The sequence below is a fragment of the Athene noctua genome, chromosome 23, assembly GCF_965140245.1.
Source record: "Athene noctua chromosome 23, bAthNoc1.hap1.1, whole genome shotgun sequence".
In the NCBI taxonomy this organism is placed as follows: Eukaryota; Metazoa; Chordata; class Aves; order Strigiformes; family Strigidae; genus Athene; species Athene noctua.
The window spans coordinates 7,974,696-8,001,416 of record NC_134059.1 but is presented as its reverse complement, the minus strand read 5'-3'; the positions used below and the strand labels follow the sequence as shown (position 1 = coordinate 8,001,416).

At 45.3% G+C, this 26,721-nt stretch overlaps 1 protein-coding gene across 8 annotated transcripts in view; it reads right to left on the bottom strand.

Moving 5' to 3' along the window:
- RAP1A (RAP1A, member of RAS oncogene family) overlaps window positions 1-26,721 on the bottom strand; it is a 41,928-nt gene that overhangs the window by 13,147 nt on the left and 2,060 nt on the right. For 2 of the 8 annotated variants that reach the window (XM_074925791.1, XM_074925792.1), the window contains exons 2-5: window positions 9,688-9,757; window positions 5,658-5,741; window positions 2,018-2,086; window positions 410-466 (exon numbers count right to left, since the gene is read on the bottom strand). In XM_074925791.1, the coding sequence (XP_074781892.1) occupies window positions 410-466; window positions 2,018-2,086; window positions 5,658-5,714 (183 nt within the window). In that variant the 5' untranslated portion in view covers window positions 5,715-5,741; window positions 9,688-9,757. Of the gene's footprint in view, window positions 1-409; window positions 467-2,017; window positions 2,087-5,657; window positions 5,742-9,687; window positions 9,758-20,141; window positions 20,164-26,400; window positions 26,539-26,721 lie in introns of those variants that run through there. The other 6 variants (XM_074925795.1, XM_074925796.1, XM_074925797.1 and 3 more) reach the window with 5 other exon arrangements.

Here is a 26,721-nt window from a genome sequence, read left to right as displayed (position 1 = left end):
CACGCACGGCCTGGGAGCGGCTTCGATCTGTGTCTGTGTATTCTGGCCACTTGCAAAATGAACATTTAAAATTATCCCCTATCAGTACGTCGGTAGCGAGGCGAGAAGAGACGAGTGGCGCGGGATGCACCAACCTCTGTGTCCCAGCACGGGGGCACCAGGTGGGGAACGGATTCACAGCGCTGCTGGCAGGGCTGCAGAAGGCCCGTTCACCACACCGGGTTTCGGGTTATTTCACAAAATTGTTCCAGTTAAATTATTGCAGCTGATCTATTGATTTTGCTTGGGCAGGATTATGACACTGGTATAAGTTCTGTTCTTAACGTCCCATCTCATTCTTAACACAGAAACTCCATACCAATTAGAAAAAAAAATTTAAAAAAAAATTAAAAATTTAAAAATTACTTACTGTCCCTGCTGTATCGAGGATTTCAAGCATACACTGTTGACAGTCTACTTCCACTTGCTGCGGAAAAAAAGGAAGCGACAAACACAGTTAAAACCAAAATGCCTGAAATGGGACAGGCAAGAGGAATATCAGCTTAATTTTTACTTCTGCCACACAGATCTCTAGAAGCAAGCCAGCCACTGCACTTCCCCAGCGCTAGGAGAGTCACTGCTATTAGAGGATTAATTACGGCCCAAGCCAGGCGTTCGGGTCAGCTCACTCATGCTCCAGGACCCTGTCGATTACAAAGGCTTAAATGAGCAGCTCATTGTAAACATCTCAAGAGAGATAAAAAAAACACTCTTACAAATCAAAGGGTGCTAAACTTCAAATTTTCCTTGCTGCTGGGGGAGAAGGGAGTAAGGAAGAAAACCACTGAGTGATCCTCACGGTTAGGCTTAGCAAGTCTTCCACTCACTGAGAAATCTCTCAGATCCAATGGGGGTATAATTCCAGGAAAGTAAAATAAATTTAACAGCAGAACTCACGCCACCATTTACATTTAATTATCACAGGCACCAATGCTACAAATCTTTGTTTTATGTTTTGGTGCCTTTAATTATGGTACCATGAACGCTAATCTGTAAAACAGTGGGTTACTTGACATCAGTCGAGTGAAGAAAGCAGCTCTGTTGATGGAATTACGTAACATGACAGCATCAGTGATCCTGACAAGGACTTTTGCTCAGCAATTACAAGTCTGCAACCAAAACGGCCGTAAAGAATTTTATATGCCTTCAAACCGAGCAGAACGCATTTGAACAGAACAGCAAAACAGCCATCCCTGAAAGAAAACAACAAAAGGCAACTGCTACGCTACAGCAATGTAACCTGCTGCGATGAACGGCGTATGGACCCTCCAGAACAACTTCTACAGATAGCACACACAGAGCAAATATTGAGATCTGTGCTTTGAAGGAATAATTATATGTCAGATTACAGCAACTAGATCCGAGTAGCAGTCTGACCCTAGCTTGGCTGAGCTGTTCCTATCCCCAGGCATCAGGCAGAAGCCCTGGCAGGAGGATGGGCAGCACACTGTCTGCCAGCCACCACAGCTCATTTCCCAGTGCACGTGGAAATGGGTGATGGTTCAGGAAAACACACTGGGCAGGTGCAGTAACCTCTAACGAAGGAAGAGGCAAACAGAGAAGAGCTGCAGCCTCAAACTGCCTCAGCTTGAGACATCGGAGATTTGAAGTGAAAGCACCTGGTTATACGGCGTAATACGGGTTTAATCATCCTGTTAAACAGAACTAAGTTAGGGAGCGGTTCAATTAACAGCAAAATTTGTAATTCCCGGATAATTCAGCTTTTTGGTAGCTATTACAATTTGTCCAATTGCATTCAGAGGCCCTAAATTAGTAAAGTATTCTGTAAAGGTGAAGGAAAGTACCTGCATGAAGCCCCTTCCAAGACAGATGCTCTCTGCGCGTCGCTCTCCTGCTGCGGTTTTACACAGCCGTAACATCCTCCCAGAAAAGACCCTTTCTCACTCCAATAAGCTTTTGTTGCATTGTTAAAAAGAAGCAAGCTCTATGAGACTTGAAAGACAGAAAAATATTTTACCTTTCTGTATGAATCTTCTATTGTTGGGTCATATTTTTCAACAAAAATTCCTTGAACGAACTGTACAGTCTGGGGAGAAAGGAAAGAAGGAACAGGTGAAGTGAGCTGACCGCGACCAGTAACACTTCCCAAGAAGCACTTCATGAAAAAGTAACAACGCAAAAACTCCTCAACTGTTGAAGTGCAATAGTGGGGAGAGAGAAGAGCACATATACATTGTCAATTTTTTAAAATAAAATTTGTGTACTGTCTGTTGCCTTAAGAATCACTTTATTCAAGCACGTTTTCAGAACTTTTTTGAAGTGTGAACTGTTCGCATGATTGCTTTTTTCATAACCGAGGATATCCTCAAAAACGCCTTTACTTCGGTGCCTGTGACTTCAGAAGAATAAAAGTCACCAAATATGGAAGACTGGAAATTTAATCAGAAGAACTGGCAATCTGTGCATTGTGGAAAAGTACATTATGGAAAATCCGCATTTCAGTTCAAATCATGTTAAGAGTTACAGTGGAGCTACTCTGGATGACGTGCTCAGAACACAGCGAGTGAAATCTGGAGTGTCTCCAGATAATCAGTTTCTGCTAAACCATTCAAGGAGGAGACAGCATTCATGTCAAAGAGGAAGTCTTTCTTCCCCTTATACAATTATTTAAAGCAAATCTACTCTAGACATTTGCCGCTGAGTTGTCGCTGGGATGTGGCCTGTCTCTGTACGTGGTGTGCTCTGGCTCCTGTCAGCCCGCGGCGCTCCTCTCCCCTGCTCCTCCCTTTCGCCCCGCAGCCCGCGCTCTCACCTACAATAACCTGCAGTAACGGTGTCGTGGAGTAAAACAAGGGGGTGTGTGTTTGCAAAACTAAGCGTCAAAATCCCAGCACTTAATTTTGTCTCTTTAAAAAAAAATAAAAAAATAAAAAAATAAAAAATCAACAAACACACCAACTACCTTTTGCCAACTGAACTTTCCACAAGTTTTTTTTTAACACAAATTCTGCAAAGTCACTACCTGTTTCAAGAAGCTCTGTTTTGTTTGGGCAGAAGGCTGAGATTTTTCTGCAAGAGGGTTCACATTTGTCACACAAGTACTTGCAAACTTTCAGAGTGGCACATGCCAGATACACGCAGAGCATCTCGCTGTACGCTGGAAACTGAGCAGTTCCTCATGGATTGCCTTCGCTTAACGTAAGAAGAAAGGATTTCTAGTACTACCTCATTTAAAAATCGTCCCATATGACTAACTAAACCTATTTACAGTCTAACAATCAGAGCCTTTGCTTCCCCAGTATTCTGTTGTCACACTGAGTGGTATTGCCTTTCAGATAACAGATCTCAGCAGAACCAAGACACCGCTGCAAACCTGGCTTACAGTATGACACCCGCAGTGGAAACCAGCAATAAGAACTGCAGGTTACAGATTATATTCTAGGATTCTCAGCACAGCTGCCAACCAAAGAGGGTTCAAAGAAGGCTCCTACTTGCTAGGTGGCTAACATTTCAGCTCTGAAGTTGGTCACATCTGCGCTGCTCTATTCTGGGAACTGTGTTTGTGAACCAGCCTTCAGCGCGAGAATCTGACAAACCGCTCACAACGTTTCATCTTCCTGCCGTAACGCTCGGAGTCTCGTTTTTATATCCACAAATACAGTGCTGCCCAGAAAGAAAAGTAACTGAACCCATGAACTGTCTTCTCAAATTGTTTTATTTCTAATAAATCGCTGTTCTAACTTTCGTTATCTCAACTAGTCTTCGTGTGTTCACATAGACACCAATTACACACAATTATATTCAACTTCAGTCATAACCTACCTTACCATGAAATATCCCTAATCTCTGATATACTTCACTTTTATGGATTACAGGAGGAAAGAGAGGCCAAGGAAGGAGATACAAATCTGGGGTTATTGTCAGGCTATGCATGAATCCATTGATAACTTTCCCTTAGTTTGAGGGACCGAACCCCAACTTTGGTTTCCAGTTTTATATAGGACTATGCACAACTCCTGTAATACTGCCCACCCGCTGACACTCCAGAAGGTTTTTACCCTCATTAGAAACGGGGAGAAAACTCCTTTAAAGGAAACAAAGAAGTTGCAAAAGAGCTGTGCTTTAATAACTGTGAAGGTTTTTCTGCCACCCTGTCATCATTTCCAAAAGGCACAATCAGCATCGTATTGGCACAGAAGAGTTAAAACAATAAGGAGGATTTGCAGCGAAACAACACCATATTGTAATCTACACTCAGATTGTAAAAACACAGAACTGAAAACAAACACCAGCCTCTTTGTTAGCCAGTTTAGTTTATACAGTTCAAAGAAAGAAATTTTAAAGTGACCTCCATATTATTTTAAATCCCACCTTGTAACCTCTTCTTGCTAATGCCTGTAAATAGTAGATGGTCATCCTGAAAGCTCGTATTAATCACTCCTTGCTGCTAATTGTCACTTACTGTGTCCTGTTATAAACACAATGGATCGATGTTGTCTATGAATGACAATATATGCTTACTTAGCATCTGGACTGTCAAAAAGAATTTAACTTTTGTTTACCAGCCTAAGCATCCGCAGTTCAGCTTTTGTAAAGGCCGGTGACTCGGACTTCACGTCACAAATAAGGACATTCAGGTATGTCAGATGCTGAATAATTTTGATGGACAGTGTATTAATAAGTGCCCTATTTTACCTCGTGAGTCTTTCAGTGTTACATAACAAAAGCAAAACATCAAGGGGATGCTGGTGGAAAAAGTAACACAGATTGCTTAAGCTGCTGTGGGAGAACAGACTGCATCAAACCAGTCTGACACCTCCATCTTGTACAGATTAGGAAGGGATCTCTGAAAGAGTCTATCAAATCTGATCCATAATTGAATAACCTTTCCTCATGGTCATCTGGATTCTGCAGGTGATTTACCAGGACTATTAACAGTCCATTTCCTCAGAATAAACAATGGTGCAAGAAGCAGTGTCTAAGACATGAATGGCTGGCCAGCTATTATCATCTGTGTGGAAAGGAACACGGTGTAGTTCCTTGTTTTAGATAACTTTACACTTGACCAGTTCTTTGCCTTTCTTACTGAAGCGAGCTGCTTGACTGATTTGTGATAAATAGGTGACAGGAATCTCTCTTACTATCAACTCTGCTATGTAACCTCTTATTAGAAACAACACAAGTACTTAAGGAGTGCAAAGTGTCATCAGTCTGCTTATCCCTCCGCACTGCACCTCCCCTTGTGCCCCGTGGTTACAGCCCAGGCTGCCCCGGGGGGTTCTGTCCGGGACGGAGGACGGACGGACGGGCACACGGTACCTCACTGCCACACACAGCAGGACTCCGCTCGCTGTTCCAGGCCAGGCCAGGCTTTTCATACTTAGATACAGATACTCAGCCATTTACAGTATTACACCATGCGGGAAGCAGAAATGAAATGCTAACGACTGCCACGGCGATGAATCGCCCGCTGCTTCTCCAAAACCGTGACCCACATCCACAGGTATTTCAGCAGTGTAACAGTGGCCACGCGGCAGTCCCTAGGCTTGTCACAAGTCAGACAAATATCCCAACGCTTTGAAGGAGTGTTGTCTGCCATAAGATAGGCCAGTTTGGAACTCTGTGTATTGGTTTCAGAACTGCTTCCCAGAACTCACCAAAGCGGACTTCCCCACACCTCCTGAACCAAGGACCACTAGCTTGTACTCACGCATGGTGTGGTCTGTTCAAACAGCGACGACCTGGAAAGGGGGGAAAAAAGCCAACAGTTAAAATCACACCTGCACACACAAATTTGCGACACTGTCTTCTGCAAGTGGCAACACGCTCCTCTTCTCCAAACGCTCCCGAGAATAAAACGCTCTTTAGTAACAGCTATGGCTTTTATTTTTCCACCTAGGGACTCAAGTTTAGACGGCGGCTTCGACAGCCCCAGTTTATACGAGATGCCCAAAGCTGGACCTGTCAGCCTGCGGGGCTCGGGGAGGAGAGAGGATGAAGACGCCCCGGCGCAGCCACGCGCGCCCGCTCCCAGCGCGCCGGGCAGCACGAGCTCTCCCTGCCTCTGCTCGCGGCTCAGCATCTGATAGCATAAATCAACGGTTATCAGGCAAGAAAACTGCATCAGAAAGATGCAAGTAGAGAGATTTACTTCTCCCACCCACCCCCAGCAGGGAAGGATTTAGGTCAGTGTTTTCTCTCTGGAAGAGGTCAGGCCTAACTTACAGCTGCCAAGGCAGAACCTCTCTGCTCGCCCAAGCAAGGACTCTGCCTTTTTATGGAAATCTTGCAACTCCCTCATCTCGCTACGCAGCACCAGAAAACTTCTCATTCTCATCGAGATTCCCTGACAAATAAGGCAAATGACAAAGCTGGTGATAAACATTTTACACTATGTTTACATTATAAGCCAGGCTGGGCTGTCCCTATCAACCGAGCTCAAGCAAACAATGACCTCAGCAGCTAATTATCTTCCCCCTCTTCCCCCAGCAAGATAGCGCTTTCTTCCCAAGTAAGGCTTCAGAAACACAAGCACTATGAGGCTGGGCAAGCCGCGTTGCTCAGAGCCATTTCCAACTAACCTTGCCACAGGATTTATGGGATCACAGGCTACAGTTTGAAGACTGCTTTAAAAACAAAAACATCCCAAGTAGTTTGATGGAGAAACGTATCACCTTGTCGGCTACCGTTAACAACAGCCTGTGAAGAACAGGGATCGTATTTTTAGCCTTGCAACTGTGGACAACTCCCTGACAATCTGTGTCTCAAGTTTATATAATCATTAAATCGGGACAGGGTTTTTGTTTTTTTTTTCTATCGTTTAGACTCCCAAGGGAAAGCTGTAAAACACAGTCAAGAGGAAGGGCACGTGCTGCCGCACACCCACAGCCGGTCCCCGCCGGGGCTGCGTCGGCACCGGCACCTGAGCACGTTACTGAGACCCTGCCCGAACGCCCCGCACCCTCACCCCTCAACCACGGCATGTTTTATGGGCTAAATGCGACACAAGCACAGGTTTAAATGAAAACTTTAAGATCCCACGTGCAGCTGGAGAGAGGCACGCCAATTCTGGTTTAGCACAACGTCCAGCTCATTAACAGGACACAGAGGGCTCATCTGCCTCGCCGGGGCTCTCTGCGGCCCCAGAGCCAAGCTGCCCTCCCTCACCCGAGCCTTAGAGGGGGAATAAAGCTGAAGCTATCAGCAGCAGACCATAGTTTTAAGCAACTTGGGGTTTTTTTTCTTCAACTCTTGAAGTCTCTATGAGCTGAAATTGCTTAACTTCATCGAAATTGTGAAATTAAGTCAAACCAAAGGGGATTTTCCAGAACGGTAACTTTAAATATCTAAAAGCAGAGCAAGCAATGTCTATGCACTCCAGTACACTGACAACATTATTAGTTAAAATTCTGGCAGCTGTAAGCTCTTCTGCTTGAAAACTTCCCTGAGAAGTAACATTCACTTCCTTTCTTTCAAAGATCATGATTCTGGAAGGGGAGGGGAATTTGAAACAGCACCGACTTTCCCCTTGATAATCCTTAGAAATTAAAAGGCAATGCATTTTTAATAAAGTATAACTGCAACTTATTGATCCACTTCATCTTCATCTTCCTACAGTTCCACAGTTTGCTCCACCTAAGAAAACCCATAAAGCAATCAAGCTAAGGGTTAAATTTAGCTGTGAACTTTTTCACTTCTTATTTATAGTAAAAATACTTGTGGGAAAGTTTCAGCTGGGAGCAGTACAAGACTAACTTCTCATTTCTTCTCTACAGTATTTGCTGATTTTTTTTTTTTTTCAGGTGCAACAGGAAACCAAGATCCTGAAACGCATGAGCCTTATTACTGTAAACCCCACACGCCTTAATTATCTTGTAGCTCTTTCACAAGTGTGTTAATGTTATCTGTTTATACAACATGAATAGAGCGCTCAAGAAATTACTATGCTGCATCCTAGCCAACTTTTCATTTGGCAACTGTTTATGCCCACCTAAATACAGCTGGACACAGCATCATTCATCTCCATCCAGAGCTCTGTGCAAGTCACACGCTGGGAAGCGATGGTGACGTTTCAAAACGGAATGAAATTACGGGTCTTAAGTGTTTCTTTCGAGTTAAGAAAAGAATATGATCACTAAGGAGTGTAAAAAAATAACTTCTGGTGTAGTCATAAATGTTGTGAAACTGGTCTCATTGGTTCTGAGTGCCATGGTGCAAAAATAAAGCTGCAGCTGAGCATGTCTCCTTGCTCGTGCTCCCCGCTCCCGTTCCCTGGCAGGCGCCCGGCTACGGCGGGGCCAGCGCGGGCACAGAGCGGGTCTCACCCCCCCCGCCAGCAGCACACCCCCTCCTCCCGCCGAACCCCTCCCACCCAGCCAGCACCTCTACAGCCACTTTAAATAGAGTAATAAACTAGTGGGGTACAGATTTCACCTCTAATAATGAACAAACTTTGCTCCTACGCTGCAAAACACCCAACACCTCAGGATTAATCCCTTCTCTTCTTTATTCTTAGAGAAGAGCATCACTTCGCTGCTGCTCCTGTCACCAACGCTGCCTGGGAAGGGACAGAAATTCAGCAATTCACAACCCCAAGATGCCCAGCTCCTTCCTCAAGGAAGAGTGGAGGGCCCTACCCTGTGAACAGATGGAGGGGTGACGAATAGATGCAGCGTATTTGTTTTAATGAACAAAAATGAAAGGCAGCGCAGGCAGGATGGCAGAAGATCTCGGAGAAGGACCAGCAGATGGATGCGAGCGCAGGCGAAGCCGTAACCTGAAACGTGGCTCCGAGCGCCTGCACCTTTATCCAGCCAAGCACCCGCACTGCCTCTCGCTGCAGAATCGCCTTTCGCCCTGTTGCAACCAACCGAATCAGGGTACAAAGGAGCAAAACTTTGAGGGTATTTCCCAACCGGCGGAAGAAGCCAGGCAGAGGCTGCGGGGAGGGTGGTGTGGGGAGAAAGGCTGAGGCCCTTTGGGAGATAAACCTGATGCAAAAATTAGCCACTCCTGTTAAAAAAGTTTCACCAGCTTATCAGGGAGTTTATAATTTGTGTGGTGGGGAGGGAGAAGCATGAACAAAGAAGATAAGTGAACACGGCACTGAAAGAGAGCTGGTGCAAAAACTTCACACTAACCCAAAATGTGACGTGTACCCTGCGAAATGCAAATGCCCGAGCACAGTTTTATACATGTGAAGAAGGCAATTCGGATTTATTAGTTACTTCTTCCTTCTCCAAACACTGATGGGGCTACAAGTAACAGGAGGTGCAGATATGCCGCTCAGTGGGAGGAAGACAGTGCTAAGAGCACGTGGTCTGATGGTTTTGCATAACTTGGTGAAACGTTGGCCATACCGATGGCACAATCTCCATTAAGTAAGGCAACAGAAAAGACTTCAAAAAAAAAAAAAATCCAAGCAAGCACATTCTTGATTCGGCCTTAAAAAGAAAAACTGTGGACTGTAATCATAGATTTGTATTTTGTACAGTAGCAGAGGACATCAGGAAAGGCCAAACACAAAACTTCAGTATTTCTTTTCCACACTACAAGAAACAATGAGGCAACTTTTTATTTTAAACAATGCATTACACACTTATCACTTCTCAGATCTCCCCAACTGCCAATGTTTTCACCATCAGCAATTTCATTTGAAATACATTGAGAGTATTAAAAAACTCATACCTTGGCATAAAAGATCTCTCATCAGTGTTAGCAGCCCTACAGAAGGTTTTTCCAGGTTTCTTGTAAGGGACTGAAAAAAAAAAAAAGAAAAAAAACCCCAATCATTTTTCAAATGACAGTGTATGCAAGCGCCAAATCTTCCCTTTATAGTTTCAAACCAAAACATGCCTGTTACAAAATTTGCTCTTTGCTCTATCAATGGAGCTCTATGCAATTTCTCAATACTTGAATCAAATTACCTTAAAAACAAGAACTCCGGCCCAATTTAACCTTGTCTCTAGGACAGTGAAAGACTGGGAGGGGGTTGGGAGGACGCCAACAGCCAAACACAATTTCTATTAGATTATGTCATTTAAAAACGCTTTTACAAACTGGACTTGGAGTTAAGGCGAACCACGGGAAGAAGACGTGAAATTGAACTTTCTTAGGTTAAAAAGTAAAAATCAAGCTCACAGCTGTAAAGTTAACACAGGACTGCACCGGCTTCTGGAAGCGAGAAGTAAAACCTTGTCCCTGTGCTATGCTGCTGCTGGAGCAGGGTCAGCTCAGCCATCCAACCCTCCACGTGCAGTCACGAAGCTTCAGTCTGCAAACGGAGCAACCGCGGCTACCGAGCCTCCTTTCCCAAAGCCCCAGCACTGGGAAAGCTGGGCCAGCCCCGACCGAGCCACGGGGCCGAAACGCTCCCCCACCGCCAGCCCCGGGCCGGGCTGCGGCAGAACCGCGGCCGCACAGGATCGTGCTCCGGCTCGGGCCTTGCTCACCGGCCGCCTCGCTGGCTTCAGATTTCATTTAGGAGCACAAGTGACTTGTGGTTTTTCTCCCTTTTAATTAATGAAAATTTCAAGTTCCTTATATTTGTCTACCAGATCTGACAGCAATGCAATGCAGACACGGTAGGGAAAGGTTGCCATCACAGGGAGAAGGACTTTTCTCACGCACTGTTTCCAAATCATTATCTAAACAGCTTGTCCGTCGTTTTCATCACATCGTTTTTACTGGATTTACACAAATTTGCCGCTTCTGTCCACAACCCCCTGTACCTGTTATTTGATGACCGCATTTGCAAAAAGTTCACGCACATTTCCAAAGCCTCACTTCTTCCCTTTCCTCTGGCAACACCTTCTGCCTCAATACCACGGATTTCATCCCCAAATACACACTGCCAGCTCCCCTCCCTCGAGTTCGGAGCAGTCGTTATCCAGCTAACGCAGGTGTGGGAATTAAAGAACAGTTCAATGACCAGCTCCTGCTGAAAGCCACCAGGGTCCGGGCTCCCACACCCCTTCTTCCAACACGAAACTCCCTTCCCGCCGCCTTCGCACCTGCAGCACGCTGTGCCCGCGCCGGCGGGGAAAGCATTACCCCAGAACCTCAGGGAAATGTGTTTCTGAAGAACAAGCTACAGATAACAAGATCAGCAAAGAGATTTAGAAACTGAGTCAGTACTAAATGAGTCAGAAGGAGAGGCGAGGGGAAGGCAGGGCAGTGGGGGAGGCATCTGCTCCTCCGCTGCTCCCACGTGCGGCCGCGGAGCTGCCGGGGCAGGCGCGGGCGTTACCTGGCACCTGAAGCTGGAAATGCCACCGAAGGCGCTGGCTGGGCTTCCCCTGCGCGCTGAGCACACGTCCAGGGGGTAGGTTTAAACAAACAGTCACATTTTAACAGATTAACAGAGTCCATCCATTCTGACAAACTGGCTTAATCGCACCCTGACCCAAAAGCCGGCTGCTGCGGATCTCCAAGCACCCGGGAGCTTCCTGAGCTCTCCAGGTTCTTCCCTCCTCTCCCGCGGTTTTCCCAGAACAAAACGACAACTTTCTTCTGCAGGAGAGATGGGGGCGGCTTAGGTCAAAACACCACGCTCCTGTGGACTTTTTCTCCCTAATATACAGAAGACCACTTATGAAAGACAAACGGAGGTCAGCCTAACTCAGTCAGAGGTTATATCGAGTCTGCAATGGGTTTTAGGAGGCGAGAACTTAGTTAGTACTTTCTACTACCAAGCGTGCAGGAGAAAGCTGCTGTTTAAAACCACTCAGGGTGGCTGGGCTGCTTTAAAGAAGAAAAATCGCTTCACCACTCACAACTGGCACTACCGTGGTAAAATCCACCGACTGTTGCAACACCTACAGAACAAAATGATTTTATTGAATCCATCAGGTTTTCTCCTTGTAGGAAACACACGACCCCCGTGGAGCCGTGTCACACCGCTGCGGCACACCTCTGCGGGGAGGCTGCACCACGCGCCAGCGCCGGGCGCAGCATCACCCCACGCAGGAAACAGAATCGTCGGGCGCTGATGCTATCAGGGTCCCTCTGAAATGAATCCGGCATCCTGTCCCGCACCTCTCCAGCCCACACACCAGCCCTGCCGTGTCCCGGCCCCCGCTCCCTCCTCCAGCCACCCAGGTGGCCCCACGCTGCAGCAGGATGGGACGGAGGGGGCCAGGCCGTCCCCCCAGCCCTGCCTCTGCCCGGCAGCGCAGACGGCACGCGTGCCACACTGCTTGAAGAGCATCTGCGAGCCCTGAAAAAAGAAAAGGGCAGCAGGGAGAGCATGGAGGTCACCCCGACAGGGGATGCAGCATCTCGCCCGTCCTTGAGAGCAGAACAAGACCCAGTGCCACTGTCCCCCTGCCCCAGTAACACTGCTGGCTCCTTGTCCACATGCTTTACCAGACTGTAATTTATACTGGTGGTAGCACAATTCTTCGCTCAGTAAGACTGAACTGCAGCAGCAGTGATACTTCAGACGGTAATCACAGCCACAGCGGCACCCGCTGCTGTGACAGGGTTCTCCGCCGTCAGCCTTTTACAGCTTCAGCACCAGCTACACCAAAGTCCCCGTGCACTACTACAAGCTTACCGCTCTGTGTTTCCCTCTGGTTTTGGAGCGTCAGATCAACATCCACAGCTAAGTCTGCCAAGCAAGTGCTGTATTGCAGAAAGCCTCATATTTTGCTTTTCCTGGCCGATCCCAGCTCAGCTTCCCCCAGCCCTGCCCGGGGTGGAAGCCAGCAGCTTCGACTCCTGAGCCTGCAGCCTGGGACACGTAGATGTACCCCGAACACCGATGGGCAGCCGCCGTCGCTCCCGAAGAGCCCTGGCAGCAGGGTGCCACCCTGCCCCGGTCCGCAGGCAGGGCAGGACGCGCACTCGCCCTGCGCCGCCAGTGCTGAGGGGGCACAGCGAGACAAGCGTCCCTGCTCCTTCAAGCCCCAGAGGAGATGGTCTGGCTTTATGTGGCCACTTGCTCTTCCCAAGAGCATTTCTGAAAGTTTCCATGTGATAAAAGAAGCAATTGTTCCCCTTTTAATGCTAGAATCGTAGGAAGTTTAATGAAAACCTAGTAATTTGTTTTTTTCAAAATATTTTTTTTTTAGCAGCTCTGCATCCAATACTTCAGAGCCATGGGCACATGCCAGCTTGGAGCCACAGAAATCAAAATGTTTTATAAACAGATAATGAAGCTGTCATAATCCTTGTCAAATATTTTTCCAAAAATAATGGGAAGCGAGACTACATCAAAGCAGAGCTCATTCAGGCAGCTCCTGCTGCAAGCGTCTGCTTGGATCCAATCTGCACACACCTGAAAACAGGGACTGACAGAGCCTCAGCTACAGGACTGAGGACAGACGAGCTCAGCAACACAGGCCACACCGTCACTCGAGATGCCCAACGCACAGCCCTAGTTTTAAAAAGGGTCAGAGAAAAGGAACAGAAAACAACAAGGCACCAAACGAGCACACACCAAGCCACAAGCATCAGTTCCTAGAGGCAACGTGAAACGGCCTCTCCAGGTGCAGCTTCTCGAGCCGCGGGCACTGTTACCCCGACACTGGTCTCCTGCCGTCCGCAGAGATGGACTGTGGCCTCCCCACAGACGGGGGGGGCAGAGAGAAGGGCAGGGAGCAACCACCGTTCACCAGGCTTCAGGGAGGAAAAGAGGATAAGCACCTCCCGAGCGCTGGCTTGCTCATCACCCACACCTCCCCTTTTCCTAGCGGTCTGGTTTTCACACGCGGAAACCAAAATGTTTAACATTTCCAAGGGGAACTGCACTGTCAGCATTTTACAGGTTTGGGAGAGAAAGGCACAGATGTCTCTGTGAAGTCCCGCTCTCCCATCTCGGGCTGCACTTTCCCATTGCCCCGCGAGAGGGGCAGATTCTTGGGACGTTATAGCCACATGTCTTGGTTATTTTTACCCTGGCAGTTAAATACTGAATCATGGCTACTATAAACAAACCTGTTTAATTCTGAACTTGTAAATGTTCTTCATGCAGGTTTTCAAAGTTACTATAAACTAGGCCATGAAAAGGAGTGATTTTTTTTTTTTTTAAAGTGTCTGCTAAACATTGCCTAATTCTCCACCAAAATCCCTTCATTATTCATAGCCATGTTGGCAAAACAAACTCAAATCCAGCACTTCCGCAAAGGAAAGATTTACGATGATCAAAAATCACACTAAAACTGACAGATCCCCTCCACAATAAAAAAAACCTCTAACAAGTAAAATGATAGAGGAGGGAAGGCTGGAAACACAAGACCTGGGGCTCTACCCTTGGCTTCCCCAAGGACTGGCATTGGCCAAACCGTGGGCCGCAAAGCGCCAGCGGCTCCGCGACGGTGCGGCCGCCCGGCCCCGGCACTGCCCAACGACAGCTCCACTCACCATCTGCTCCTACACCATGTCCTTAAATATTAAATTACCCAATGAAGTCTAAAGTGCATTAAATACTTCCCTAATATCAATCAAAGGTGTCAACAATTACGCAATTGTTACATGCGAGCTACGGAAACGTGCCCGGAAGAGGGATGGTGGATCACAAACGAAAGGCTGCTTGTCTGCAAATCACACAATTAATTAACAGACACCTCCCCTAAAAATCAGTGAGACAGACACCACTGTACACTTACCCTATTAGTTACCATGGTATTTACTTAAATAATAAAAATCACTGCTGTGGACTCACTTGCCAAGTCCCTTCCCCAAGGCTGTCCATCTCCCTGTCTTTAGAGTACACAGAAAACCTCCTCCACCTTTCCGGAGGCCATCAACATCAGAAAAATGAGAGTGGGGAAAAAAAAAAAAAGATAAGTCTAAGCAGAAAGCAGGACTTCGGAGTGACTTTAAAGTACACTCTGACAAACTTTCATCCACACAACCTTCGGAGTCTGCCTCTACTCTGTTACGCGTTATCACTGCGGTATCTGACACCTAAGTAAATATATTTTACGAATCAACATTATACGATAGCATACATATTTGATACATCATGGCAGGCATCTCACCCTCAACTTTACAATTTTAACAGGAAAAACATCACCATTTCCACTGACTGCTTTCAGCATCGAATCAAATACAAATCAAGGCAACAAGTGTGTAAGTGACTGTATGCATAATCCTGGTGTAGGATGAGTCACCACCCACTGCGGAGCATTCCTGATTCCGCAGCGTACATCCAGTCCCTCCGCGTTTACCAGCTTTTGTTCTCCTAAAGTCAACGCAGGCCATAAAACCTGAGCTACTTCTTGGAAAAACGAGGAAAACATTTGGGTTCCAGGCAGGAATTTACATCGCCTGATCAACCTATTTTATACTTCGGTGACTTCAGCATTAGAAAACAGTTATTTTGGACATTCAGAAACTACTCCTCAAGGGAAGCCTAAGGACACCGAAGAACTGCTGCAACTCATAAGTCAGTTCCAATTCCCCAAATAAGACTTGGAAATTGAATCTAATCCTGAACCACTACTGTGCTAAAAAGCATTTTAGTAGACTAACTATAAACTGAATTCACTGTGATTAGTGAAAAGTATAACGATATTTCAGTATTGAAACATTCTAATGTTTCCAAAAGAACTTTCACAAATAATTCAGAAATTTACAAACACAAAGGCAGCAAAATTTTAATAACATACCTTGTCTAAGTGAGAGGCAATCCCGATTCAGTAATTTAAATCTAAATAACCTTCTTGTCTTTGAAGTACCAGATAAAAACAAAAAAACACACCGTGAAGCACGTGCAAAAAATAAAGCTAGTGACAAGCCGAATAAGCAAACAGGTATTTGAAAACACAAGAGAAAACCAACACTGCTCTGAGATGTTGCTTGAAGCGTTCAACCGGAAAAGGCAAGAGACCCGTCTTCAAATCTTGCACACATCCATTCTCAGAAACTCAAGTCCTGACCTTGTGCTCCTCTGAACCACATCCAAATTGCCAGTTTCTGCATAATTTCACATCTCCCTCGGTGTATTGTGCAGGTTACTGATGCAGGGCCAAAGCCATAAAAGCCTGAGCTAAGAGTAAAGTCCTCTAGCAACAGAGTCGTCCTTTCTGACTTCCGTGCTGAGCAAACCGACTGCAGCGCACACACAAGTCAGGGAAACCAACTTCTCTGAAAAGAGCAGTAATTCTGCAATTCGATAGTGATTTTATGTACACACATATTCAGATTGATCTTCCCCAGCCTGTAATCTTTTCTGCCACCAGCTTCGCGCTGAACTTGCAATTTTAAATATCAGAATGTTAACTTCTATGGAAGTGACTGCCTAGTTACTCATTTTGAATTTCTCTGCTGTAGAAGCACTCCAGGCAAGGAACGAGCACTTCGGGCAGCTAAACCTCGCCATGCTGAAACGGCTAATTTATTTTTTGTCCTATCGGTTTGCATTTGCAGAAAGTTGCTAGGGATGTGTGCCAGGCAGGCAAAGACAGGGGAAAGGAAGCCAGAAGCAAAACTCAAAGACCAACACACACTGCATCCCCAAATTAGAACAAAACGCGACGTCACTCGCCGTGACTGGCAGCCTCCCCTCCAAACGGGCTGCAGCACTGCTGCAAATTTAATACTAATGAGCACTGATCTGCAAACAAGAGCAAAGACATCCACCTAAACCGTGCAGATTTAGGAGAAAACAGAATTTCCTCAATTCTCTATACAAAGCAGTTCAATAGGAAGCACTGTGTGGCCGCGCGAGGGGAGCAGAAGGGCGATGAATCGCCCAGCTCGGGCCCGCGCAGCACCAGAACACGGGTGCTCCCCGCCAGCACCACGGCCCCACGCGGCCACTTCTCACCTAGAGCTACGTCAGTATTTTCAGCAGAGGGGTTTAGACAATTCAGAAAAGGTCCCGACAGCTTTTTTAGAAGAAGAAAAGAAAAATACTTCCTTTCCCCCCTTCCTCACCAGCAGAACATGTAAACGTTAAAGGGCATAAACATCAAACATAGAAGCTGTTCATGGGACTTCATCTGTTGTCTACCACATCCACAACTCGCCACCGATTTTTAAGTCCTATACTTTTTTTCTTTTTCTCCATTTTCTTTAGAGGAAAAAAATGTTCTGACCTTTTTTAACACAGATTAAATTCCAGACAGACTCTAGGAGGCTCAACCATAGCAAAACACCGACTACATTATACTTGGTACGAATAATTTGTTGTGCTGATAGTAGCTTGGCAACGTTCTTAACTATGTTCTTCCTGGTTTCTGTAACAGAGTAAATAAGTGACATGAGGTAGGTAGATTGTCACTGCCATTTTAGCTTGCACTTTAATTGTTTTATTTCTGCAGTAATACTGACCAGGCACTGGTCACTGCCGGGGGCTGGAATCCAGTTTGTCCTTACTTGGTCTCCAGCGCCAAATCTTTGATGGAAAAACCAGTCCAGCTTGGTTCCCAATTAAGGTTTCTTTGAAACTTCTTGAAAAAATTGTAGAAGCTTAAACTGCTCTTCAAACGTATTTCTACCCATTAGTGATAAATTCTAAGACTAATATTAAGCCTCTAAAAACGCGTCGTCTGTTAGCATGGCAGGCTTTTCAGGAGACGGGGCTAACTTACACATTCCAGAAAATACTAAGATTCTTTAAATCTTACCGGCAAAGCCCCAATAATCAGTTTGTGTGGATACACTGGAGTTGACCGTGCAGACCAATCTAAAGGTCAGGTTTGCATATGCAGTCTAGAGACTTTCACTGCCTTAAAAATATTGTTTAGCGTGCGTCAGCCACGAGCAACCAAGACACCTACTGTTCCCACGCAACTGCAGCTAATTAAACGCCTGTTTTAACAATGATTTTTTTGAATGAAAAGCCCCACTTACCATATGGCCACTTATTAATATTACATTGTTTATCAGTTTAACTAAAACCCCTACAGCAATGAGCCACCATGCAATGAGTACCTAAATACAGTTAACGACGGATTTAGCACTGTAAAGTAGAACTGTACCTCTTGAAATGTTTTCACAGCAAATTTTAAGGCTTTTTTAGGAATCTGAATAGCAGTAAGTTAATGTATAGAATTAACTTTAAGGAGAAGGAAAAGTAACAGTTTCATTACTTTTAATAAAGAAATGAAGTTATTTAGTATAGTACTTAATCCTTCACTATTTAGCTCAGTCCCTTAATGCTGCTTCCTGGACCTGGACACAGAGTGGGGTGGAAACTGAGTTTTCTTTTACCACAAAAATGAAATTTTGTTCTACCTGAAGATTCTACCTGAAGGAATAACCAAACATGTTATTAACATTTCAGTGCTGGAGCCTGAAGGGCATCACGGCAAGAACTTCCAGGCCAGGAGGGTTGAGAAGTGAACTGCTGGCAGATCTGACCTCTGCGATAGGCGTTCTCGGAAGTTTTTAAACCCTCCTGAATCTGTCAGGCTTAAAAGGACAAAAGTACTTTGACAATCCATCCTGGAATTTCCTTTATGGAAAATAAAAGGTGACACTAACCCCTAAAGGAAATACCTCTGCTTGTTTAAATCAGTTTTATATGAACTATTTCATTATTTATAGGTCAAGCTTGATTACAACCAAAATAGATTATTATACAGCTGTCTTTAAACAGCAACGACAAACCACCCCCACGGGCAGTTGGACTCCTGCGCCCAGAAGAAGGGACACTATGTTTAACTCACAAGGAAGGGAGGACACATCCTACAGCAGCGAAGATGATCAGCACCACTGGCATCAGCCAGCTCTGCCCCTCCGCCTCACGGACAGTATTCAAACAAAAAGCGTCTTCTTTTTTTTTTAATGTGTCTTTGAAACGATAAGACGTAAGGCAATAGGAGAAAAGATATCTCCCACATTAGTATGCAAATTTGTTAAACGTATGGCCTGGAGACAGTTAGTTCTGCACTCTGAGCAAGACCTCAGAACACACCACACTTAATTTGAATGTTAATTGCCATTATCCGCAATTTCTGTGCTTTCCATTTTGGTTGGGACACCTTTCCATCGAAGTTAAAACTCCCGTTCAACTGCTTCTTCTCAAGTAAATCTACAAATACAGCATCAGCCATACGAATGCACGGGTACTACCACCACTGGTTTTAAATTTAGGAACTTTTTAAAACTTCTGCCCACACAGACGCAGTTCACATGAACTTGGCATGAAAAGGACAATAAAAGAAGTGCCAGCCTCTCAACTCTGTAGACTCGACTTAGTTTTTCTGACACCTGCTAACGGCACGCTCAGCTCCCCTGCCGCCCTGCTCGAGCCTGCTCCACTGCTGAACTGACTTGCCCTTGGTATTGTGTTTGTGGTGAGGGTTTAGACCAAACAGTTCATTTAACTGCAATTACAGAATAAAGGAAAAGACCCACTTTCTCGGAATCACACCATTGAGGAAAGTGCCCTGGAGCATTAAAACATGTTTGATCATTTTAAATGAGATTCCTGAAAAAGCTTTATTCAACGTTTGAGTGCATTCCGGTGATCAATACGCCGATGCGGTGTATTCATGAAACAAGACAAAGCTGTAACAATATTGTAATCCCTATGACTTTAAAAGTGATCTGATGAGTTAAAAGCCCTAAATGGATGAATATTTCATGAGAAAGACTGCCTGGAACTGTTTCAGTCTGTATCTTTAATCTTAATGTTATTTTCAACTACAATTAGTGTTATAATCCAAAGCAGAAAGCAACAATTGGCTAAATTTATTTTATCTTCACCTGCTTTTATTTCATAAATCCATCAAGAGTTCTGCTCTTCAGGCCCAACATCCAGTAGCAGTTACCCAGCACAGTACTAACATCCAATCTCAGCAAGATGTGCTGGAATGAGACTACTTGTGCAAAAAGGAGAATTGCACCAGAAATAACCTTACCCAGTGAACTATGATTTACTTTAAACTATCACGTGGTAGGTGGCATATAAAAAGATCTTATTCTGCATGTCAGCTGTCTGTAATGAAAGTTTTCCTCTCCTCAGCAGCCCCTCCCTACAGCTTCAAGTTTATTTGCATTAAAGAATATTACATTAAAAGCAACATAAAAGGCACTGCAACCCAAACATCCAGCCGAACTGCTCCTCCCACACACTCAGCGCTTTCCAGAGTAAGGGTCTATGTCCAGCTAACGTGTTAGAAGTGTGAGAAATGCCCAATTCCATACAGATTATTCACTTGGGCAAAAACTAACAGGGATCTTACTTGCAGAAGCACGGAGCACTCCCAGGAACGCGCAGCCAGATACAGCCACAGATGCTCAGATCTTCTCAAGAGCAGATTGCATAGCTGTGAGTTCAAACACAATACCCTGATTTAAATATGACAAATTCAAATTTTTGCTGTATTAGAACACTCCAGAACACATCATCATCGGATCCAACAAATATTTCGACAAAAAAAACCCCAAACATTCCAGCCAGCCTTGAATCTGCAGTTCTAGCTGCTTACAAGTGAAATGCAACTGTTTTTTTGTAATGCTCCAGCAAGCAGCAGTTATGCAACGCAACCCATCGACAAACATGATGTGTGCTACTAGTTGCACTGCAGTTCCAAAAAGCACGGTTTTTTTCCCCAGTAACTTTTGACAGGGCGACAAATTACCTACTGCAGAAATGCTCGTCCTACTTCTCACGTGAGCGTATGAAGCACCAGGGCAGTATGTATCTTTGACTCCTTTAAGCAATTAATAAAGATCTGTTTCAGCTATAACACAGCCACTGCTGTTGACACATCCAGAGCTCTTGTTTCGGTGCCCCAGATGGATTTAAATACTTCCCATCTTATCAATATTCAAAATAAATAACAAACCATCACGACTCGCCACCTGCTCAACAAGACTGCTACTGCCTGGCTCCCCGTATTTTCAGTCAAACAGTGAAAAGGGTGAGAAAGCCAAGCCAACCACCTGCAGCCGTGGGCTGTAAACAGCCCTGGAGCTTCCTTTTTTGCCGTTGTCCTACGTTACCTGGTTCTTCCCTGTTAGAAAAGCCCTGGGGGAGGGCCAGACCTTCCCCCAGATTAAGAATTTTGTTCATCAAACGTAAACAAACAGCAGTTTTCAAAACATACTAAGGTCTGCTTTTGTCAGCATCTCGATTTCTCAATCAAAAAAATTACCTATGCGCTCTCAGCTGGGTTCAGGTCAAGCCACTCCAGCTGCACCGAGAAGTGCCTGTTCAGGTACAGCCGGTATTTCCCAGCACCCAAGACCTGCTGGACCACTCGCAGCACCGAGCGGTAACACACATCAAAACATCGTCTTCATGTGGCCGCATTCAGATCCGCACAGAGCTACCCAACCTGCTCCAGCCAGCTGACACGGTGAGAAATCAGCCCTCTGTCGTGCCCTGTGGACTCCTACCACGGGAGAAACAGAAGCAACACAGCTTTAAATCTCACCTTCAACTAGATGTACCAGCTACTACAGTGCTGTGAGTGCAGTCTGCGAATATAAGAGGTATAAACCCCCAAATGATTGGTGATCGAAATTAGGGAAGGTTTCTGCTGTCCCATTTCTTCCCACACACACCTCGAAGGATCTTCCCACAGCAGATGAATGCAATTTGAGTTTAAACACACCATTTCTGATTAGGAATGTAACACTCAGCGCCTCCTCCTTGAACGCCACCCATCTTCCCACAGCCTCTCATTTTAATATCATTAAATGGACTACTTTAGACAACCTTAATTACTGCAGTATTTGCAAGGGGAGAAGAGATCTCTCAGTAACCAGTTTCTGTCCTGTTCTGAGCTCTGGAGATCAAAACTTGTTTCATACCAAACCTGCACACGAAATGGCATCAGCAGGTCTAGCGCCAGAATGAAACGCTTCTGTGGAAGTACCAGACACCAAGAGGTGAGCGGGTACACGTTGTGACCTGCCCAGTGCTCTGCTTCACTAGGGTCTATACAGCCCCCCATGCTCCCCTTTCTTCAGATGGGAGCTCAGAAAATAGGCATTAATTAACAAAATTATCATTATCACGGGAAGGAACAGGAAGCTTCTAACAATGACCCATTTGGCTCCGAATGGTCTCAGCCGGCCAGCAGATGCGTAAAACCAACTCACAGATGACGTCCCTAACAGTCACCAACACAACAAGCAAAGCCAACTGAAGGACAAGCAGCAAAGACCCCGCAACAGAAAGGCAGCTGGATACCAGCTCCCATAAACGCAGGCTGTTCCTTGCAAATACCAGTCCGCTACCACTGAGGACAGAGAGCAAACTTCCATCTATTTCTCCAGCACCCAGAATAAGCCGCAGGTAATGTCCCTTCCAGCTGTGACAGGCGAAGCAGATCACCACCACGCTACCTCGGCTACAGTCCCAGCAAAGACTGACAGAAGGACACTGCCCTAAGTCAGACGTAGTCAGGAACTGCAGTTTCATGTTCTCCTCAAGACTCCTTCCCTCTACCAGCAGCGGTACTTGCACAACCACACAATGAGTCAGAACAAGAAGTGATCTGGCTGAAAACGACATATATATTTTTGGGACTAGCTCAGCTGTCAGCTAGCTAAGCTCCCTCAATTACCTCAACCTCTGAGAGGGCAAGTATCGGAGTAAGGGGGACACTGGGGTGTGTGACTGCATTTAGTGACCATGGAACCACAGCCTGAAGCGCTGGTGGCCGGAGCTCTCACCGCATCTCACCCGCTCTACCGGGTAAGGCAGCCCTGCCACGTACACAGTGACCCCGAGGGTAATTCGGGCTGCAGTGCATCCCCAAAGGTCCCTGCTCCAAGCTCCTGCCCCAGAGTCAGAGCAGCTCGCTCCAGACCTTGCCCAGCCAAGCTCTGTGTACGTCCGGAGGCAGAGCCTCCAGAGGCCCCGGGCGGCCTGTTCCAGCGCTTCGCCGCTCGCACGGGAACGGCCGGGCCTTGCTTTAACGGCCGCTTCCCTCGCTGCCGCTGGTCACCCTGCCTCCTGCCCCCCCAGCGGGCAGCGCTGCCCTTCCCGTGCCACGGCAGGCTCCGGGAGATCGGCACGTCCGTCCCTCGGTGACACAGCCGTGGATGCTGAGGCAAAACCGAACTCACACCACAGGGTTTCAGAACCCGCTTTGCTCATCCACGACCAGCTTTCGTCAAACATTCTCAGTTTCCTTTGCTTCTAACACTGATCTTAACAGTCATGAAACATCTGCTTTATACTTCATACCACACAGAATTTGAAAAATCTTTTCTTCGCACATGGGAGACACTGTCTACAGAAACCTGAGTGAGTTACTCTGCCTCTCAGGACTGTCACCCACAGCAAACCCACTCGGACCTCGGAGGATGCCGTTCCATGGCATGCTGACACCTGAGCGAAAGCAGGTCAACTCAAAGCACGCTCAGCGGGAGTCTCAGAGTTTACATTAAAGCCATCTCACCTTGTAGTTGCTTTCAATCTGGGTGACACTCCATGAAACACCACAACATTTTTAATATACTATAACCAGGTTTCTCCTAAAAATCTTACATTATTTGGAACAAATGTGCTGAATGCCAGGTCCGCTAGCTAAACAGCAACCTGAAAAAGCGTGTAATTTGTATTTACAAAAAACTCAAGGGTATGGCTAGGTAAAAAAGCTTTTACTCTAAAATCTTGTTTATTTTATAAATCAATAGTTACTGTGAATTCTGGAGACCTTGCTTATATATCAATCAAGAAATCTTAAGGAGAAAGTTGGCCTAGATGATTGTTGCAGATCCCTTCCAACTGAAATATTCTATTCTATTCTGAAAGGAAAAAACTAGATGCACCCGAGGAATCTGTATTACTTACGACATGGGATTGTTTTCCAGAGAATGGGGAGGAACATCTGGCCAAGCTTCACACCCTGTTCATACAACATCACGCTACGGAGTTCAAACCTTTATTTGTTTCCTGGTCCCTGAGTGACCCAGCCCCCGAGATGCCGAGTGCCTACAGAGGCTGCTCTGTCCTCAGGCAGCTGGGACCTCCCGGATGCCCACGGGCAGGGACACAAATCCAGGCAGTAAAACAAGAGTGGGGGACACCTCGGAGCAGAACCGGTCATCAGGGCAGGCCAGGGCAGGACAACCTCACCCGAGTCACTTGGAACACAGACTCGTCTCAGCACAAATCTAAACTACGCTTGGTTTGGACTATCAGTGAATATTTAAATACATTACCATTCCTGCAATAACTTTCCTAGGTGGTGTAGGACTTTTGGGGAAGAAAGCTAAAAGCAACACTGAAATACAGAATTAATGTCTTATGACTAGATTATATTTTTCAATGTGTGATCTACAAGTCCATAGGCAGGCTAACCAAAGGTTATTTCCGTTTCAACATATTTATGTAAAAAGGGTGCCCACAGATACTTTATATTAGATAATATTTTTTTTATATCCTTCTTACTCAGAAGCTATTCATGAAAGTAGATCTTCACACTTTAATCCTTTCTCTTCTGGTATATAATTTCAACAGTTCTTCATTTAACCAACACAGACTTTTTTTTTGGGTTGTTTTTTTTTTTTTTTTAATTCTAATATTAGTGTTGTAGAGACTAAACCGGATCAGTTAGACTCCTACTTGGATCTTGCTTCCAAGTGTTCCTGAATGCTCAACAATAAAAATTCAACAACAGGAAAGCACAGGAGTTAAATCTATGACTTGTCCAAGAGCTCTAATCTTACTGTACAACTGCAGAGGATGAATAACCAACTACTACTGCTAACCGTAGAGCTTCAAAAAAAAAAGAAAAAAGTCAACCATTCTGGGAAACGTTTTACCCATGAAAACTGTGCCTCTCTTCTTGGACTGACTAATGCAATCTATCACTTCTATATGTAGGATTGAAAGAAATTCATCTTCCCAACTTTATGCTCTATTTAACCATTTCCATTAACTGAAATATACTGAACTGGATTATATCTGCAACACTAACAGTGGCAAGTATTGGTTTTTTAATCTGGTGAATAACAGCCATCAGCTATACAGCCACAGTCTTGTTCCAGCCTGTGCTTTATGAACAAAAAGCAAGGTCCTCCTTTATCCTCTCCATACTTATGATGCTAGGATATCATCCAAGGAGAAAACTGTCGGAGGGGTGAACTTGTCAGGACATCAATTTACACCCAGAGTGCAATCTAGGAACCCAAATAATTTCAAATCCTGGCTGCCCCAGACTTCAGTACTGCAGCAAAAAAACCACCTCACACAAGTTTTAGCATCTGAACAAGACAGCCTGATCAAACAAGATAGCTCAGCAAGATTAACTCTACTTTCCAACCTTCTAATATCCTTACTCATCTCAGCCATTAGGTGTCACGTTTCCCAGAGGAGAAGCTTTTGCAAAGTGTGAAAGAAATGCCCAAGTAAAAATCTGACCCTGGGATTTACGAGCACCCCTTTCAGAAGACGCTTTCATTAAAATTCTGGTTAATTTTCTGTCGCCTATTAAAGACGAGAGTAAAAGCACATCAGTAACTACTTCAGAGCTCAGCACAAAATGAATTGAGGCTGTACTCTAACCGCCATCCCCACTATCTCCCCTTAAAAAAAAAACACGAAACCCACCTCAAATCAAGACCAAAAAAAAAAAAAATCCAAGCACAACCCCAGGACTTGAAGTTTTATAAGTTAGGTCTCTCTTGAATCTGCTTCTGCAGAATTAAACAGACAAAGCTGCCAGATGTGCTTGATGTTTAACATCAATCTGTCTTACCGGAAATCAAAAGTGATAAAATAGGAAGTCAATCATATCATTCTAAAAAAAGTTTAGATCAGGACCCACAGCCAGACTGAGCTGACCGAGCCCAGCAGCGTTTTGCCAAACTGGTGTCAGCAAGGTTGAAAGTAACATCAGACCCAGGGGAATTCTGAATTTCAAAAGAGCTGCAAGTAAAAAAAAATTTCAAATACAAAGAATATAGATTTGAACTCTATGTATGTTCAAAAGATTCACTTCCTCTTCTCCAGTATAAACAGATAACATGCTCCTGTTCTCAGAATATTAGGATTCCTCTTTAAGATCTTTTTTTCCTTACGTCTCTGTAAAGTTGCACAGAAGCAATCTGTTCTCTAAATACCAAGTACAAGTTCAAAGTGCCACCGAGCACACTGTGCATGCGCAGGGCTCAAGGGAAAACACTGCAATATAGAGTACAAACAAATGTTTAGAGTTGTTTATGCCTAAGACTGTGATTCAATATACAATTAAAACTTTTATGTTAGAGTAGGTCCACATGTTACGCTAACTGCTATCTAAGTACATTTCAGTTTTTTAAGAACAGTCCTCTGACTGGATGAGCAGCCATGAAATGTATCACAAATAGTCCAGGTCTGTATATTTGCAGCTTATGGTTTCAAATATAAACCGTTTTGATAAACTGCGTAAACATTAGTCTCCAAATTAAAGCATTAACGTGTCGCTGGAATTACACTGTGCTGGTAATTTAGTCCACTTGGCACGCAGTCCTCTCAGAACCTTCAGCAAAGCTACTTACCCTAAAAACAGCCACGCCAGAGCCGAGACACGTGATGACAGACACCACTCTCGGCTTCCCTGGAGTCTTCAGAATTACAACTCTTGGGTCTGCCAGCGCCGGCTGAGCCTGCAACGGCACCAAGGCTGCCTCTGCACCATGCCTGGTCCCTTCAGATCACCTACGCCCTTCCGGACATACTCTCCCAAGCGTAAAAAGGCTGTAAGAATTATCTGTTTTTAAGAAGTCTAACTCACTTTTCTGGGGATGGTCTTAGCCTGACAGAACACAAACACTCCTCCCGGTGCGTAGAAAACACTGTGCATGAAAACAGATTATTTT